This window comes from Gavia stellata, chromosome 17 (genome assembly GCF_030936135.1).
Source record: "Gavia stellata isolate bGavSte3 chromosome 17, bGavSte3.hap2, whole genome shotgun sequence".
Lineage (NCBI taxonomy): Eukaryota > Metazoa > Chordata > Aves > Gaviiformes > Gaviidae > Gavia > Gavia stellata.
In genome coordinates, this window is record NC_082610.1 from 20332225 (window position 1) to 20350387 (window position 18163).

Here is an 18163-nt window from a genome sequence, read left to right on the forward strand (position 1 = left end):
CATTACAAAAAAAAAAAAAAGCTCACTTAAAGCCTTGTGGGACTAAGAGCTACAAACCAGAAAGCATCACGGCCCAGGGATCCGCAGGGGCTCATGCCCAGGCACAGCGGCAGCTATGCCGAGAGGCGCTTCTGGGGCCGGTTCCTCCCTCAGCCCGCGCCCTGCTTTGCCCCACTCCTCGGTGACAAGGCGGCCCCTTCCCAACGGGAACACGTTCAGTCCCGCTCTTTCTCAGGCCCTTCACCAGGAAAGAGAGGTTATTGCGCAAGGTCACCGCACGAGAACAAGCTTCACCAGGTACGTTTCGCACCGCCGGCTGCCTTGTGCTTCCAGCCCCGGTACGTTTGAAAGCACTTTGGTCAAGCTAGCAGGGTGGGATCTTTCCGTTCCTAATTGATGGAGATTTTTCAGGAAGGGATAAGAGAATGGGAGGAAACAGGCAGCATTCAGCCTTAAAACAGGCTATATATGGCCCCCCTGGTATGTACAGCACAGCTCCTGCAACGGGTTATGAACGTCCCAGGGCAACTGCTCTGTACACAGTAAGAGAGGACAGTGATAAGGTCCATTAGGGTAACAAAATGAAGAAAGCCATCGGGATGACTCGATTTATCAGTTCATACTATAGCCACATATGGAATCAGTTAACTACAATATTGGCAAGTCAACCCAAATTTCGCAGTAAATACAGGGCCTGATCCAGATCTTACAGGAGCTGATGGAGGTTTTCCCGCTGAGCGCAGTAGGTTTGCGCTGGGCTCTGCTGTTGCAGAACCAAGAGGAGATGCTGCTCTTCAAGACGAATGGATCACTACCTAGAGCTAGCCCAAATTTAAAATAATTCCTTTATCGCTTATACTAAAACTCTATCTAACACAGCACCCACTGTCCCCTCCCTTCCCTGCTGCTAGGCCACTTCTTTGCCAGAAAGAAAAGGAACAAGACTTCATCCTTTGACAGGGAAGCGACCTCTCCAGGCAGAAGGCCCAGTTTGTGCTCTTGGCCAAGACCAGCCGGATTCTCCCAAAGAAGCAGAGGCCTCCGGAGACCAGGACTGCATGCGGAGTTGGGACATGGAACAGTGCACATCATATGCACTTTTTGGCCTGATTTAGTGCCTTGGAATTCCCAGATGGGGAAGAGCTGCAGCTTCCCCAGGTCTCTGCAGAGCTGATACCATCAGACTCGGCTTGCTCAAAAGGAACCCCAGCTTCATGAAACAGCGTTGGCACATGTCTCTTGCTGACACATTGATGTGCCTTATGTGCAGCAACCTTTCCTCCTGCTGACATCTTCCAGCTGCAGGGCATTCTCCCTCTGCCTGTCTTCTTGTGCTGTCAGCAACCTGGAACAAACAGCACAGATCAAAACCATAACCCGGTTATCGAGATCTTCCTGCCGAGGCATTTGGCTCTGCCCTTAGCTCCCCATCAGCCAGGGACATTTAGGATTATAAAAACTGACTGGCCCAAAGACCCGGCTTCTCTGGGAGTTGGGCTAGATAAACCGCACACAGAAAATAAGCATGGATTTCCAGGGAACAGGGAAAGAAACTGGACACATACAAGAGGGGACAGCACGGCTTAGTCAGAGCCGTGAGTCAGAGCACCAGACCGGGGCGTGAGCGGTCAGTGCCTCATTCCCAAGCTCCCACATTGATGGCAGAATCCCAGGCTTCACCTGCCTGGGCCATCTCAGGCAGCAACACGGTAATAAAGCACGCTGAAGGCATGTGCTATGGGAGACGTGATTTACCTAGCAGGTAAGTAAATCATCCCAGTTAATGAACAGCTAAGTCCTGCTGTGAATTTAACGGAGATGATACAGCAGGAGGCAAAGGGATAAAAGAAAACAAAAGGATATTTTTCTTGCAAGATTTCAAAGACTTTTTTCAAAACTACTTGCTTTTTTAAAAACTAAAAATCTTAGAGCAAAGTTCTTTCAGCCTTACAAAATGTCTTATCTCCCTTCTTTAAAAATATTGCCACCAAGATATCGCATTCTGTGTAATGTTTAATAAGAGAAGGAAGAAAAAACCCTTAGAGCTGCATGCAGACTTCAGACTGAGAATGCCAACTTGAAATCTGGGATAGTAGACAAGGTTTTTGTGATGAAATATTCAAATTAAACTCCCAATCTTTCAACAGCCAGCTCTGCCAGATGAAGCTTTGCATGCGGTAACGTCCAGTCTACACTTGGTATTCTCCAGGCACAGAAGACAAGGACCTGGAGTTGGGGGGGAGGAGCGTATTGCTCCAGGTCTTTTTTGTGCCATGGCAGAAAGTCAGTCTCTGACAACCCCCTCTTCTTGCCCACTCCCCAGGAGAGCCCACACCAATCACCTACAGCTTGGGAAACGTCCCAGGGCGACTGTTCCCCTTCACTGACCTGGCCATGTGCAGCATGGGCTCCGTGATGTTATAGCCAGTCATCGCGCTGCACTCGTAGAAGACAGCCTTGTATTCCTGCCAGAGAGCACAGCAGGCACCCACGTTGGCTGCCAGCTCTCCCCCACCATTCACCCACGTCCCTGGGAGCTGGTCCGCCCTCGCCGCCGGCAACTCTGCCGAGAGCAGTTGGGGCCAGGAGGGTGGCTGTTACCGCCCGCCGGGGCGCACGCCCTGCTCACCAACCCAGGAAAAGGAGGTGCTTTTCCAGCTTTGGGGGTCCAGCAGGGAACACTGGGGGTGTTATTTGGGAAGAGAAAACATCTGCCCAGGGTACTTGGATTCCCTTACCTTTGTGTGGCGGAGTTCAGAAGATGGGGAACACCTCTGAAACCCTGCCTCCCCCCACCCAGGAGGCCAAGGTACCAGTGGGCATGCAGACGCAGGGAGTGAGGAAGGAGGCAGGACGATTTTGCAGAGCACGCGTTAGGGGAGTCCTCAAATAGGAAACCAGCCTTGCATGCTCCCCTCGGAAAGACTGAGCATCACCGTAGGGAGGCCTCAAGCCTCAAGAGAAATACATGAGCATGCCTCAAGGGCCATTGTCTGCCACATGCTGGCCAGCATCCCTGGTACCAGAGGGATCTCGGTACATATTTGCATTGGAGAAACAGGGAACAGGGGGGAGAGGGAAGGTACCATACTGGGAAATGGCTCCAAGAAGGGCTTCCTGCCAGCCAGGCTGCCCTGCTCACAGCTGGAGGGAGGCTGCAGAGCACAGAGTCACACCTTCGCCAGCCTTTCCCCCTCCACCTTGGGCACGTGCCGGGTCTCTCTCTGCGCCGCATCCATTTTATTTCCAAGCAGAAAGACCACAGCTCCATCCTCGATACCTTCCTGCAAAAGAAACAGAGTAAAGCACCCAAGAGACTCAGCTGAGGGAGGGAAATATCTTGGAGCAGATCCTGTTCCAGCTCATGCAAACAAGACCTTCAGTGGCAGCAGGATCAGGCCCTTTAGCTCATTAAAGGGCCATTCCTCAAATAGCCCCAGGGATTTCTGGAAGGAAGCTTAAACTATGGGAATGTATTTCAAATGTTTGGTATGTACAGCTGGGCTGCTGAGAGAGGGGAGACAGGACTGAGTTCCTCTCTGGGAAATAACAAGCCTAAAGAAAAGCAGTTTGCCCCATAGGCTGTTGAGAATTTAAGTTCAGGCAGAGCTTCTTATTAAGTTCAATAATTTTTGTGTGTACGTGCGGTACTGTTTGTCTGATGTGCTGTCCTAAACTCAACCATCCCTTGCTGAAAATTCACTAGCCAAGCAAGCTAAGCAACTTTCAACTCTCGTATAGGGTCTCTGTAGGCACTGTTATTCCTAGGCGATTCCTGGAGCCCATTACCTTTGGTAAAACTCCCTCTAGTTCTACTGGCTCACTAAAACATCACCAGAGCAAGGAATGCAGAACAAGGCTCCAAGTGATTTCCAAACTTGACTGCCCTGGATGACTTACAGTACCTGAACAGCTTCAAAGCAAGATAAATACTAAGATGGGGAAAGGAAAAGTAGTAAGATTATTAAAAGTTACAGATTGTGGGTGCTTTGATTTTCTGTGTGCTCAGTTTAACCTTCCTGAACGGAGCCTGATTTTCAGAGGCTGGTCAGTTTTGAAAATCTTAACCTTTGATCTTTTAGAGTCCAAAGAAATAGCAAAGTGGTTTTGTTTTTTGGGTTTTTTTCCCCTGTGGATGTTAATAATATTAGAAACCTCCAACTGTGCTTATTAATTTCACTTAGACGTTGGTTTTTGAGACTCAGCACAATCAAAACAAAACAGCCCTTGACAATTTCCCTTCAGCTCCAAGTCATCCTCACACAACTTATTTAAATTATGCAGACAGGTATTTTTGTCTCCCCTAGCAGATACAAGCCACAAATGAATGCTTTTATTGAGAGTTTGGGGGCAGACTACAGTATTAACACACAGTCAACAAATGAAAAAGAAAAGAAAAAAAAAAAAATCAACTGTTAAAGTTGAAGCAAATGAGAAAAAAAAAAAAAAAGCTATTACTAATATTTCAGTCTCATCTAGAAATCTCCAAGCAGAGTCAGGATGTGATCATGCGAAGCGCTGTCCGTACATGCTGCCGGTCTGAGCCTAAACGCACCAGGGCTGCCTCCCTTCCCTGTGCGTAGGTGTGACGTGAGCACGTTTAGGATGCGTTGCCAATGCACATGGGCTGCTTACAAACACACACTGCTGTTTTGGCAGCTCCCACCACCTTCTGCCATAGAAACAGCCCTCCCTCATTTAACGGGCTACCACTAGCCTTGGTATCTTCAACAAGAAGCCCCTGGTCCCAAACTGACTACCACAGGCAGTACCCATAGCATCTGCTTTGATAATTCATCTTCCCATGGTCGATAGGACCTCTTGGGCATCGGAGAACAGCGCTCCCAAACAGAGTGTTGGAGCTGGTCTGGAGCAAGGCAGCGGCAACACCACCAGCGTTAGAGACCCGAGGCCCTGCTCTCACCTGGACACTGCTCATCCAGTTCCGCACCGCCGTGAAGGAGCACTCGGCCGTGATATCGTACATCACCAGAATCCCATCCGCCTTCCGGAAATACTGCTTGGTAATGCTCCGAAACCTGAGCCCAAACGAAACCAAAGGCACTCTCAGAACCACGGCTGTGTAATGACGAGAAACAGAACGGGGTTATCTGTCTTTTAGCGCAGGCTCTCTGCAAAGCCTGGCAGCCCCTGTGCGTGACGTGTGTCCCCTGGGGCTGGAGCGTACAGACTGGTGACAGACAGGTCAGATCCTTGCACCTTTGAGGCAGGCCAGGCAGCTATGGGTAAGTAGGAGTCCTTCCAAATGCGTGGTGCTGAGAAAGCAGGAAGGAAGACCTTAGCAGGTCAGGTGGAAAGAAACAGAAGACTCTGTTTAGGTGGGAAAGGAAAAAGTAATTGCCTATAGAAAGGGAAATGGATGGAAAAAACATGGTTTTTCTCTAGAGTCTGGAAGAATCGGCAGACTAAGCTGTACCACAGTATAAACTAGGCATGCATGTCTGCCCCAGTCCTGCCAAAACAGCAATTAAGATTTCAGCATCAACACAGTCTGTTTCCAGTTTTGAAGCTATAAAGCAATGCCATCCTACATAAAATCAGCAGTTAGACACAATTTCCAGGAGAAACTCCCACCAGACATCTACTTTGTCCTGTGGGTACCAGATAGAACAACAGACTTGTATTTTGGGAATAAATTCCAACAACCAAAAAAAACCAACCCCAAACCCAAAAAACACAACCATAAAATCTGTAAGCAGTTTGTGACAGGGCCACGATATAACCACATCGATTGCAAACTGATGGAATTAAACGCAACACAAGTACCGAGTTCTCACTGGAGAGCTGTGTATTTCAGCCCTGCACAGGATAACAAGCTCTCCTAGTCTATTGAGAGCCAAGTAAACCTACAGCAAGTAGTGACCCTCCTGAACTCTTCAGATGATTGCCTGAAGCCTGTTCTTTCTCACTACAATAAGGGCATGACATTCTGGCGATTACCCCACTGAGAAAGCACAGACTCTGTCTTTGGCAGTCAAGGTACACCTCTGGAACTACAAGACAGGCTAGATGCTCCAGAAGAAACATCAAATGTAGCGTGCACCGGTCTCAGAGAGGTCTCCAAGGAGTTCTTGCATGCTCCAAGGGGTTCCTCTATCTCTTCCATAGCATATTCATGGTTGGACACTTCCAGTTAGAAGTAATTAATATTTCTCTAGAAGTAAGAAAAGCTTTTGCTTCTTCCCAGGTCTCCAGTATCAGCATTGAGCCAAGTTCTCTCTTGCAAGTACATGTCTAAGACCTGCTAATGCTGCAGGGGCCTACCCTAAAGGTCCTTCTGCAGAAACAAAATCTTGAAATTTGGCCTCCGATGCAATCTGGCCTCAGTAAAATGTCACACTTCATGTCACACAGAATCACAGAATCACTAAGGTTGGAAAAGACCTGTAAGATCATCAAGTCCAACCGTCAACCCAACCCCACCATGCCCACTCAACCATGTCCCACAGTGCCACGTCCACACGTTCCTTGAATACCTCCAGGGATGGTGACCCCACCACCTCCCTGGGCAGCCTCTTCCAGTGTCTCACCACTCTCTCAGGAAAGAAATTTCTCCTAATATCCAGCCTGAACCTCCCCTGGCGCAACTTGAGGCCATTTCCTCTTGTCCTATCACTCGTCACTTGGGAGAAGAGACCAACACCCACCTCCCCACAACCCCCTTTCAGGGAGTTGTAGAGAGCGATGAGGTCTCCCCTCAGCCTCCTCTTCTCCAGACTGAACAACCCCAGCTCCCTCAGCCGCTCCTCATCAGACTTGTGCTCCAGACCCCTCACCAGCTTCGTCGCCCTTCTCTGGACACGCTCCAGCACCTCAATGTCCTTCTTGGAGTGAGGGGCCCAGCTTCTGCACTGAAATAACCAAAGGAGTCCTCTCAAAAATCATTATTTCTTCAGCATGAAGCTTGATTTTGGAAGGAATAGTTTGCTTTTCAGTAGATACTCCTACTTAATACATTCCCACCCAGGTCTGCATGGTCTCGCTGACTGAGGTAGACAGCATCATTACTCTTGGCACAGCTCAGGGTTATAATATTCCCATGACCTCAGCTGCCTCCTGAAGGCCTGCCCCCATAACGTATTTAGCCCAAAATACCCAGTACTTATTTTTGCCAGGCTCTTGAGGTTAACAGCCCCCTTGAAATAGCTTTTCCATCTTCAGCTTCAAAGTGCATCCTAAATAAAGTCTAATTTACATGAAGGTAGTGGTGGGCTTACATCTCTAGTAGCAGATGAGGGTCAAATGTGTCCTCTACTACTCTGATCCTCACCAACAGTGCTGGTACCATCTAGTGATACCCCAAGCTTTTGAAACTAGAGGCCTTCAAATGGGGAACCTGTATTCACGGTCGCAAAAAGCTACGCTGCCCTTCTACCAAAGATTATCACTTCCACGAGTCTATCAGCAGAAGGGACAGTGGAAGGGGCCGATAACCTCACTGACAGAGTCCAGCAGGGTAATTCAAATCTCCTTCCCCACAAGGTCAAACTAATTCAGCCGGCTTTGCCTGAATCAGATCCGGAAAGGTTCACACACTCCTTTCCACCCTCTGAACAGTAGCGCAACTGAATCTGAGAAGAGGATGTCTCCCCAGAGCCTTCATTTCTACCCTAATCTGCAGCCCTGTCCTGCAGTTTTTCCCAGAAGCAGGCTGATGCAGGAGAGCTTTGAGGGCTAGAGGACCTTCGAACCCCACGCCGTGCAGTGATTTATGGATAGACTACCTGAAGCCACAAGCGTGCGGGTCAGACATATGGAAAACTACTTTTCCGTCAGTCCTCAGAGCGATCTCCCCGGGCTCCGCTTCGCAGCCACAGCTTCTAGAAATCTCCGAAACAGACCTATGCTGCAGGTTCAGCACTGGAATAGCTGCTGCGACCTCTCTGGTCCTTCTGAAGCTAACAGTTTTCCCAGAGACAGAAACCAGGGGCATGCACTCTTCCCCTTTCCTCCTGTTTCCTCCACTGAGCGTGGCAGTAGGGCATCCTCACAGAAATTGCTTACCTTTCTTGTCCAGCTGTATCCCACAGCTGTAAGGCAACCTGGGTGTTATCCACCATCAGACTCTTCACCTGGTAATCGATACCTGTCAGGAAGGTAACAATGATCATAAGAGAGGATGGGGAGAGAGCAGCTTGCCATCGCAAGGCCAATGGCCAAGATCAACGCTATTTCGTTCAGGGAAATTGCAAGACTGATTCAAAATTGGGAGAGGGACCACCTTTATCTTTAGTTGGGCTAAAATACGGGCAAAAAGCATGTGCCCAGGCTGACTTTCCCACCCTTCTTAGCCAAGATGAGTCAGGAACCCTGTTACTTACCAATAGTTGCATTGAGCTCAGCCAAGAACCTGTCATAGCAGAAGCGGTGGATGAAGGAACTCTTCCCAACGCCAGAGTTCCCTACAAACACCACTTTAAAGATGCGGTCTGGGAAACAGCTGGCTGGTTCCAGTGCCTGGAGCTACAACAGAAGAAAGGGATGCAGTTTTGAAAAGCCCAGCTACAGCCTGCGCTTTGATTTAGGTTTATAGTGCAGGGGTTCAATGCCTACGGAGCTGGAGTTAGATGGGAAGACAGTCAGAAACCCTCAAGTCCCTGGTAGCAGGTGTTTGAGGAAGAACCCCAAGACATTAGACTCACCCTGGTTTCGGTGCCAACAGGCTGTCCTCTAGGAGGCAATGGAGCATGGTCTAATCCATCTGCATTTTTTCTACAATCAGCATCACCCTTCCAAGTCATCTTCAACCACTCAGCATCTGCTGCCAATGGCAATCTCTCCTTGTCTCTGCTCTTCTCTTCGAAGTTTGTGCTGCCTCCTTCTCCTGTCTTCAGCCACGTCCCATTGCCTGGGAAGTATTTACAGTTCTTTCTGTTGGGTTCTTCCACTGCCACATCCATCGGGAAGGTGAAGGGAAGGTCCGCAGAGGCCAGTTGTCTGTATTAAAGCCCACAGGCACCACAAATAGGGTGGGGGGAAGAGGAGGAGGTTGCAAATTCCCAAAACAACCAACACGATCCAATTAGTGGATATGCAATGCTTGCAGGAACTCCACTTCATACATACGCTCCCCATAATCCCTGTGACTAAGGCATCAGTGGCACCCCTAGGGAAAGGGAGACAGCTCACCTGAGCTGTGCCGTACTTGTATGTGCCGACATATATTTCATTAATTTTAATAAAAATTCCCACCTTCTGGGTTTTTCAAGGATTCTTTGCCTCCTACTTCCCCCCATACTGAAAAATGAGGCAAAGCATACAAAGGTGGCAACAGGAAAAACATTTTTTTTCTTTTTTAAAAAAAAGCAACACCCGCCCACCCCCATTTTTATTACTCAACACAACACAAAAAGAAGCGACAAAGGTTTTGAGGTTAGTGAAAAGGGGTTTGTAGGCGGTAGGGTTGGCTGATGGTCCTCGGAGGCCGCACGCGGCATGCACGCATGTTGCCGCCCTGTGCTGAAGACACACAGCCGCGCTCCGGGAAAGCAGCCCATCACCTCCGAACACTGCTCCAGCATAGTCTTGCTGAGTTCAGGCAGCAGCAACCTGCCACAGGTCTGCAAATTGCAGTCAGCGTGCCCACACCAGGGTCATTTTGCCTGGGGTTGGCTCTGCTCAGGCCTGGATCCACGCCTGGCCCGAGGTAAGGGAGCCTGGACCCGAGAGGTGTTTGTTTTACAAAGCTTCCAACCAGCCACGCTGCGTTCGCAATGGCAAGAAGACCCCAGGACCCGTGCCCGAGCTGCGGTAGTGGGGAATAGGTGTTGCACTGACTGTGCCTACGTAAGAGCAGGCTGATGGGCTTTGTTCACTGGGGGTAGAGCTGACATGGTAAGTGGAGGAACAGTCTTCGAAAGAACAGCTAGAATAACCAATTTAAACTACTGGAATCATTGCTGAGGAGCAAAGCAGCATCTTAGCTCTGCCTTGGCTTTCCACGGTTAAAGAACTAGATGAAGGGAGTGAGAAGGCTTAGAACTCAAAGGATTTTAACCACCACAGATATCTCCATTCCCTTCATTGGCCACCAGATTGCATTTGGAAGCAAATTAGAGAGACCAGAGGCTTACTACGGTCAATCTCTCCAGAAGCAGCACATCCCACCTCTCTCTGCAAGATTTTTCTCTTGCTCCTAGTGCAGGAATCAAGGCAACAACTCTCCTCTCCCAATCCTGTGTGTACACCTCACCAGGGCTGCAAAATTCACCTGCTGCCATGCCTACACTTATTCCCATGAAAGGGAGTTCCCGTTCCTGGTTGTCCTCCCTGCACCTGCCCCAAACGCCAGCCCAGAGCCAGGCCAGCTGGAACCTCTCCCCATGGAAAACAGACATATCCTCCCAGGCTCAGGCTCAGGGGAACAGCCCCCATCTCCCAGGGCTGGCAGGAGTAGCAGCAATGAGGGGCTGAAACTCAAAAGCCTCTTCGGGGTGGGGGGGAAAGGGACAGACACAAAGCTTTCTAAACAGCGACTCCAGATCTAATGGATTTTATTCATGTTTCTCAAGCAATGTGGTGTGACACAGCACTGGGATGGACACAGGACCAACAAATACTTCTCCCCTTCTCACATCACCCTCACTGCCGGACCTCTTCCCCTGTTAAGCCTTTCCGGTGGGTTTATGCCAGCAGCAGCTAGCAGGATCTTTGCAAAAAAATAGCTGGGGAGGAGGATGGGAGAATTTGGGTGTCTGATCCCATGGCTAGCATGTCTGCCAGTCATGCAGCCGTGAAAGAGCTCTGCCTCAGACCTGTCCAAGCAACCTCCCAGCCTGGGCTCAAGAATCAGCCCTGCTTCACAGTTCACCTGGTTTTCCATCAGTCCGTGAGCCCAGGAGCCTGAAGCTCAATTCTTAAATGCCACTAGCAGAATTACAAACACTAAGGGTGAGCTGAAGCTGGAAGAAACTCTGAGCCTAGACCTATGTCTCTGGTTGGCACCAGGAGAAACTGGGAAGCGGTAGAACCTTCTGGAGAGCCCTGGTAGGAAACAGGGAAGCATGCCACCTTTAAAACCTGTTTGGGGCCAGCAGTTGCAGGGGAGATCCAGCTCCAAGCCGGGTCAAGGCTCTCGGAGGAACCAGGCTTTTGGGCAATACCAGCGTGCTGGTCACACAACTAGTTCGCAAGGGCTGATGCTCAATGCCAGCACAGCTCAGGCAAGTAGTATGTGGGTATTGAAGCCACTGTACAGTCTACGTGTAGAGTGGCGGGGGGGGGGGGGGGGGGGGGAGAAAAAAAAAAAGGCCTTGGCCACACAGATGTGTTTTCCTGGCTGAAGGGGAGGCCTGGTGTGCCAGGTGAGCATCTGCATAGGTGTGGAGGGAGATGGGCAGGATGAACCCACCTGGAGCTGGGCCTTTTCCCTGGGGCTTTCAGCTGCCAGAGAGAGCCTTGTGCAACTCCTGCCCTCTCCCGTGCCCCAGGGATATGGGCTCTGGCATGAGGCGCCAGTGGACAGGATTTCTGCCCGAGGAGGAATTGGCACACCTGGGAGATGATCCAGTCGTTTTAATGGAGCTGCCTGGCTCGGTCAGAGGCAGCCTTCGTGACTCCCATAGCTTCTGATGGCATTTAGGTTTGCTCCCCCGTTGCTCCATGTAGAAGCAGCCGGGAGGGGGGTGGAAATTAGCTAACAGCATCCTCAGCTTCACACTCAGCCAACACAACCTGATGCCAATAGGCAGCGAGAGCCTCAGTCAAGCTGCACCTCCCCACATGCCCAAAACCAGCCAGCACCGAGCGGGGAGAACTAGACACAGGACACAGCTCGACTGGCAACGTACTCCAGCGGGCACAGACCGACACCACGAACACAACACAGATGCCCATCTAACCGTTTGACCGGCTTGTCGTCCAGCAGGTAACTGCCTAGCACTGACCCTTTCTTCAACAGGGGTTTTTTGCTCTGAGGTGCCTGGAAGTTGAAAAGAGAAGGAATGAAGAACGTGATTAGGAGCCAGGAACCTGACCGGCCCCAGTTCAACCACTCGCCACCTCTGTAGACCGCGTCGGGGAGGCAAGGCTGGAACCCTCGCAGCCCTGCACCATGCAGTGGTAGTGCCCCACCGGCAGGCTTGAACAGAGGTGAGCACAGGGCTTGTTTTTCTCAGTTCATCTCATTTAACTCATGCAAGAAAGCACCACCGATGCTGCTTTTTCCCCTTTGCAACAAAATCTGTCAAAAATGGTGGTGCCCCAAACGGAACTCTTCCTCTAGCCAGCCAGAGCTTTCAGTTCTGTGGCTCATTCTCCACTTGGTCTCAGAGCTGAATCTCTCTTTCCCCACCTGCCTTTCTATTATGCTGATGTTTTGTGGAACAGACCAACTGCCCCTTCCTCAGAAGGCACTAGTACCCCTTCTCCACCGGTACTCACCCAGAGTGGCACACGCACCATAGGAACGGGAGGAGACTGCTCTGCAAAGGGCAATGCACGTGCTCTGCCTTACATGAACGTCCCTCTCCATGCTTTCCTCCTACTTACCTCAGACTACACACTTCCTACAGGCAGTGTTTGCCAGCTCCCCAGAGAAGGAGAAAGCAGGAGAATTCCTCTTGCAACCCGCTTCCCCTCATACAGCAGCTTTGTCACCCCCAGCAGAGTCAAAGATGAGCAACTTGCCCAAGATCACGCAGGAAAAGCTCCGGCACGGAGAGAATTGACCTGCCAGCTCCCCCAAATGCCATGCTAAAGACTATCACAGAATCATTAAGGTTGGAAAAGACCTGTAAGATCATCAAGTCCAACCACCAACCAAAAAAAACCACCACCATGCCCATTAAGCCATGTCCCACAATGCCTCGTCCACACTTTCCTTGAACACCTCCAGGGATGGTGACTCCACCACTTCCCTGGGCAGTTTGTTCCAGTGTGTCACCACTCTCTCCGTAAAGAAATTTTTCCTAATATGCAGTCTGAACCTCCCCTGGCGCAACTTGAGGACATTTCTTCTTGTCCTGTCACTCATCACTTGGGAGAAGAGGCCAACACCCACCTCTCTGCAACCCCCTTTCAGGTAATTGTAGAGAGAGACTAGCCCCCCCTCACCCCCAAACGGACTGGCCAACTGCTCTGGCTACACACACAAAACACAAAGCGAGAGACAGCCTGGCAAGGTGCCCACCGCCTCGGCGCTGGGGGAAAGGGAGATGTACTCGCTCTGTAAGCCTGGACATTTCTGACACATCCTCACGAGTTATTTCTGGGGGTAAAGGTGGGGAAAGAAGAGTCTGCAGCCTGCCAGATCTGCCTCTGGCAGCAGTTTTGCGCTTGACCAAACACCTGCAGGCAGCTCTGGACAGGCCCACAGCCCAGGGGAGGACTACGAAGATTATTTCTTCAATAACCCCTGGCTTATTTTAAAAAGCAAAAAATTAAGAAGCCGCTTAGTTGGCCAGAACTCCCAGGACACCTTTACCGCAATGCAGTCCAACAAAAGGAGACACTCTGGACTCCACAGAGGACCTCACCCAACTAGGAACGTTGAGGGGGGGGAAAAAAAAAAACCCCAAAAACATTTTTTACATATAAAACTGGTCTTCAAGAGAAGCCCCAGCTTCAGAAGCAACCCAGCACTGAGAAGTTCACAACTGTGGCGCACGTATCTTCCAAGGCAAAGGACCCCCAAGTGCGTAGCGACCCTTTGGTCAACACTGCTATCAGGCTGTGATTTAGCCAATGAGTGGTTCTCCAGTGGGGATGGAGGAGGAAGTTCTCGGGGTTTGAGCAGGTTCACTCAACGGCACCCTCGAGACACACAGACACAAGACAGTTGTGTTACAGCCCACCGGAGCCGAGTCGCAAGCTTCAAGCCACCTCTGGAGCAAAGGGACTCCCAGGCAATCTGCTGTGGCACCACCCTGCCCGGAGAGGAAGCAGCCTGCAGAGTACGTACCTGAGTAAGAAAGGAGAAACAACGGGGCACGTTTTGCCATTGCTTCTGCCATGCTTTATTGGCCTGCCAGGTTTGCGTAACATTTGGCTCTTCACCAGGATGGTAAAGGGACAGACGTGACATCACAGCTGTACAACACACGATGGCAAGGATTGCACAACAACAGCACATGTACAAGCATTTTGGATGGGAAAGATTCTGGTTTATCAGTGGGATAGGAAAAACTCAGGTTTATCAGTGAAATGCAAATACGTATCCAATGTAGTCAAAGTCCCAAAACACTCTTCATGATAAGCAGACATTAAATGTCCTCTGCCAACATACAGCATGAAAGCATAACTCCATAGCCAGATGGGTCATGGGTGTGAAACTGAACCCGCAGCCCCTGGGTCTTAAAAGCACCCAGCAATGGTTTGCACATAGGCAGAAATAGCCACACATTGCTAGCTGTGACCTAGGCACTGGGACAGAACAGTGCCCCACAGTGCTGTGGGGCCAGGGTCTGCCCACCCTGGCAAGGGCAGAAACTCTTATGAAGAGCAAGGTATTAAGCTGGGCACCGGGAAGCGCAAAGGAGCGGCGCTGGTTTGCTATCAGCTGCGTACAGCCCAACTCCTCCTTCCAACCACTTCAAAATCTTTGCTATGAAAGAACCAGCATTCATCACACCTTCATTTCACAGAAATAACACAACTCTTCCCAGCACTAACAGAGAGTTATTAAGGCCTTGGGTTCCTTTTTAGCCCGTAAAAGCATTGATACACTCTGCCAGAGAGTGTGCCACACACTAGGGATCCCCATCAGAAGGTTGGGCTCTCCTTTTTGCTGCTGCAGGGAAGTATTGCTATTTTCTCACCCCCTTACAGTGGGACGGGCTGGACAGCAGATCTTCTGCAGGTTTATGAGGATAGCAGCATCTCTGCAATCCCTTGGAGCCTCGCTTTCCTGGGGACTGAAACGAGAGCGGCCAACAAAATGTCCTGGCTGACAAAGGAAAAAAGCTTTACTCCAGTACGGGCTTCATCTGCCCAGCATGACACAGGCTCACCAGATGAGCAGTGATGGTAGGAGGAGTTCACCCTGCTTCCCCATCCCTACTGCCAGCACAGGGAGAGGGGAGAAAGCAGCTCCTCTGTACTATGACTCTCTCTGCTAGGCTCTTTCTTAGGTCCACCTGCAACTGCCTTGTTTCAGAGCAGCCCTGAGCAGGTCCCAGTGGGAGAAAAGGAGAGAATAGAGGAGAAGCGGACAAGCTTTGCACACAGAGGGGCGCATACCTGAACAGTGGTCTCCACGGGCCACCCACCCTACCCACAGGAACCCAGAAGCTGATGAAGCACTACGCATGGAAAGAGGAGAACAAACCATTTTCTTTCCCTGCTTGCACTGCTACAGAGTGACTGTGCTTATTACTTCTCCACGAGGGAGTGGGAAGCTCTGGTGCACGCACGCACTTAGCAGCTTTAAAAATGGGGGGAAAAAAAATAATAATCTTCCTTCAGATTTCAGAAACAAATAAAGGCACATACACACACACCTCACTTCCACCCAAAATAGTTACTGAGGTTATTTTACACAGCTGCTGCTCCACTTGGAGAAGAACTCCAGCCTCTCCCCCAGCAGGGCATCTCGTCCCCTACCTGGGCACGATCCCCGTGCTTCCTTCCACGTTCCCTTACACACCAGCCAGAAAGTCTCTTGCAGCCTACCACTGCCTGTCCTCACTGCAAGGCAGCTACGTCCAGATGTTCAAGTGGAGTGTGGTGGCAGAGCAGGCAAAGACACACAGTGGCAGGGATGGGTCCAAGAAGAGCACAGAGCAGCCTTGCCAGTGACATTTGGGAACACAAAGAGACTTTTTCATGAAAAAAATAATAAGAATTAAAAATAGATCACATATTCATACTTATCTTGGAGACTGGGAAAGGCCAGAGACGGAGTTGACTGTTCCAGATGTCAAAGAGGTCCCCTGCCTTCTCCTAGCCCTACGGCACAAGGCTCACTGCTGCACCTCCACCCCAGCAGAGTTCACAGGAATGGGGAGCTGCCCCAGAGGAACATCTGAAAACATCTGCTACAAACCCAAGTGGTCAGAGAAACTCCAAAACCCTCCCATGCCCCTCCAACCCCCAGTCAGCCAGCAGCACATCTGGGAATCCATCTTCTTCCTCACCCCCCAGCTCCAGGGATGCATCCAGCTTCACTCCCCTCCTTGCACATTGCCCAGTACCTGTCACAACGCATAGAACCCACGTGCGCAGCAGACAGCACCCACCGCGGCGCTGCCCGGGGCTGCGTGACAGTCACAAGCAACGCGCCTTGGGTTAAACCCGGGCAGTTGGCAACAGCAACCAGCAGAGCTCGTCTCTAGCACGGGCAGAGAGGTGCTGCGAAGTCTGTATTAAACACCACGCCAGGCCTGGTGAGCTCAGGTCATTGTCCCCCGTGGAAGTGACAGGCCCCCGAGTGGTGACAGCAACAGCAGCAGATGAAAGGAGGGTGGTTGGGAATTAGGATTTTCTTTCTTAGACTAACCAGCTTCTTGGCTTCAAAAGCATCTCGCTCATCTCGAAGTTTCTTGTTCATCTCTCTGTTCCAAAGGAAGAGACAGGAGAGACACAATGAAGCACTCATAAAAAACGGAGTAAAGACCAACGTTTGAAAGCTAGGAGAGAAAGGGAGCTTGGGACACAGATAAAGATGTTATTTATTGCCAGACATGTTGGGATTTCCATGTATCCCAGCTCAGGTAATGGGCTCCACATGGTCCCCTTAGCCAGCAGGAAAGACTAAATCCCTCCAGTGGAGGGATTACGTGGCAAAAGAACACAGCAGTACTCTGCCAGAGCTGGCCAGGTCGCACAACTCTGTCTGGACCTAGAAAAACAAGCAGTGCCTGAGCGCTGCTTGAATACACTCCCGTAGCTTTCTGTGGGAGAAACGAGCGCAGTGCTGAGACCTCAGCCCCTTACGTGCACAAGAGCTCAGCATCTCCCCCCAGCCCTGTTCTTACCTGAGGAGCTCCAGCTGCCGAAGGAGGCTTTGCTTCTCTTTCTGCATGTTCTTGGAGACTCTGAACACATCCCTGGGCGAAGGGGATTTTAAAAGGGGAAATAAGTTAATGGGAGAGGAAATACAAAGATCCCTTTCTCAGGGTCACTCATGGTATTCTCAAAGGTAAGGGCCTGCCCTCCCCTGGGAGGATTCAGAGGAAGCAGCACTGCCCTTCCCATGGCTGGGTTGTACCCCAGCTCTCCCACTCTCCTCTAACGTGAGGGCAGGCGACCCATTTTCTCCTTTCACACTCCAGTTTCCTCAGCTGCTAGAGACGGGAAGGATGCTCACAGCCGTCTGGATCTGAAACACCCCAATGTTTCAGCTAAATATTATTAGATTAAGCCCAGAAACAGGAACACAAGTGATTAGAAGAGGATCTGTAGGGACTCTATAGAGGTGATGGTGAACTGGAAAATACATGGAGAAGCAGCAGCCTCCTTTAGGCTGAGAAACATCTGTATTTTTTTTACAGTGCTTTTCTAGCCAAACATCAATGAACATATTCCTTTCCCACTAAAGGAAGGCGGGAGGTGGCAGTCTCACTCCCTGTTTAGGCCCGTGAGACCACTGGGACGTTACTTCTTTTTCTCAAGAAGAGACAGGCAATCCTCTGATGAGGCCAAGGCTCCTAATTAGAGATCCTTATTCCGTAACTACTTGCCTACCCTTCCTCCTCTGCCTGGGTCCCTGCCCTGACACCCCCTTCCCTGCCCGCTCCCACCTGTCCTTCTGCTCTTGCTCAAGCTGGGCCGCTTTCTGGAGCTTCTGCAATTGCCCCTTCACCGCCTCCAGCTCCCATTTGCTTTTCTCCAGCTCTTCCAGAAGGTTTTCATTCAGGTGCCGGAGCCTTTCGTTCTGCACACGGGTCTCCAGCTGCTCTGAGTTCAGAGATTGTAGCTGATGTTCCAGCTGCAATGGGAGAGGAGGAGGAGGAGGGGTTCAACATAGAGAGGAAGGGTTTTGTGCTACAATCATGTCTGTAAAAACAGGCTGAAAAAGCAGATGTACACAAAGAGGTGGAAGGGAGGTAAACACAACTTAAGTCTACAGGACCACCAGTGGCATCGAGAAGGTGAATTGGAAGCAATTATTTCTCATCGTGCCAGCACTGAGGAGCAAACAATGTGATCAGTCAGGCATAGCTGGGGAAGCGCGAGGAGCTTGCTGCTATCAGGCACCGTAGAA

At 50.5% G+C, this 18163-nt stretch overlaps 1 protein-coding gene across 1 annotated transcript in view; it reads right to left on the bottom strand.

The window, feature by feature from the left end:
* Positions 1 to 1233: 1233 nt before the first annotated feature.
* Positions 1234 to 18163, bottom strand: part of CRACR2B (calcium release activated channel regulator 2B) — a 49342-nt gene continuing 32412 nt past the window's right edge. The window contains exons 8-18 of the mRNA XM_059825766.1: positions 17700 to 17887; positions 16935 to 17006; positions 16457 to 16511; positions 11862 to 11941; positions 8664 to 8958; positions 8343 to 8484; positions 8026 to 8107; positions 4925 to 5039; positions 3177 to 3284; positions 2389 to 2465; positions 1234 to 1345 (exon numbers count right to left, since the gene is read on the bottom strand). Coding sequence (XP_059681749.1) covers positions 1261 to 1345; positions 2389 to 2465; positions 3177 to 3284; positions 4925 to 5039; positions 8026 to 8107; positions 8343 to 8484; positions 8664 to 8958; positions 11862 to 11941; positions 16457 to 16511; positions 16935 to 17006; positions 17700 to 17887 — 1299 coding nt within the window. The 3' untranslated portion in view covers positions 1234 to 1260. The remainder of the gene's footprint in view (positions 1346 to 2388; positions 2466 to 3176; positions 3285 to 4924; positions 5040 to 8025; positions 8108 to 8342; positions 8485 to 8663; positions 8959 to 11861; positions 11942 to 16456; positions 16512 to 16934; positions 17007 to 17699; positions 17888 to 18163) is intronic.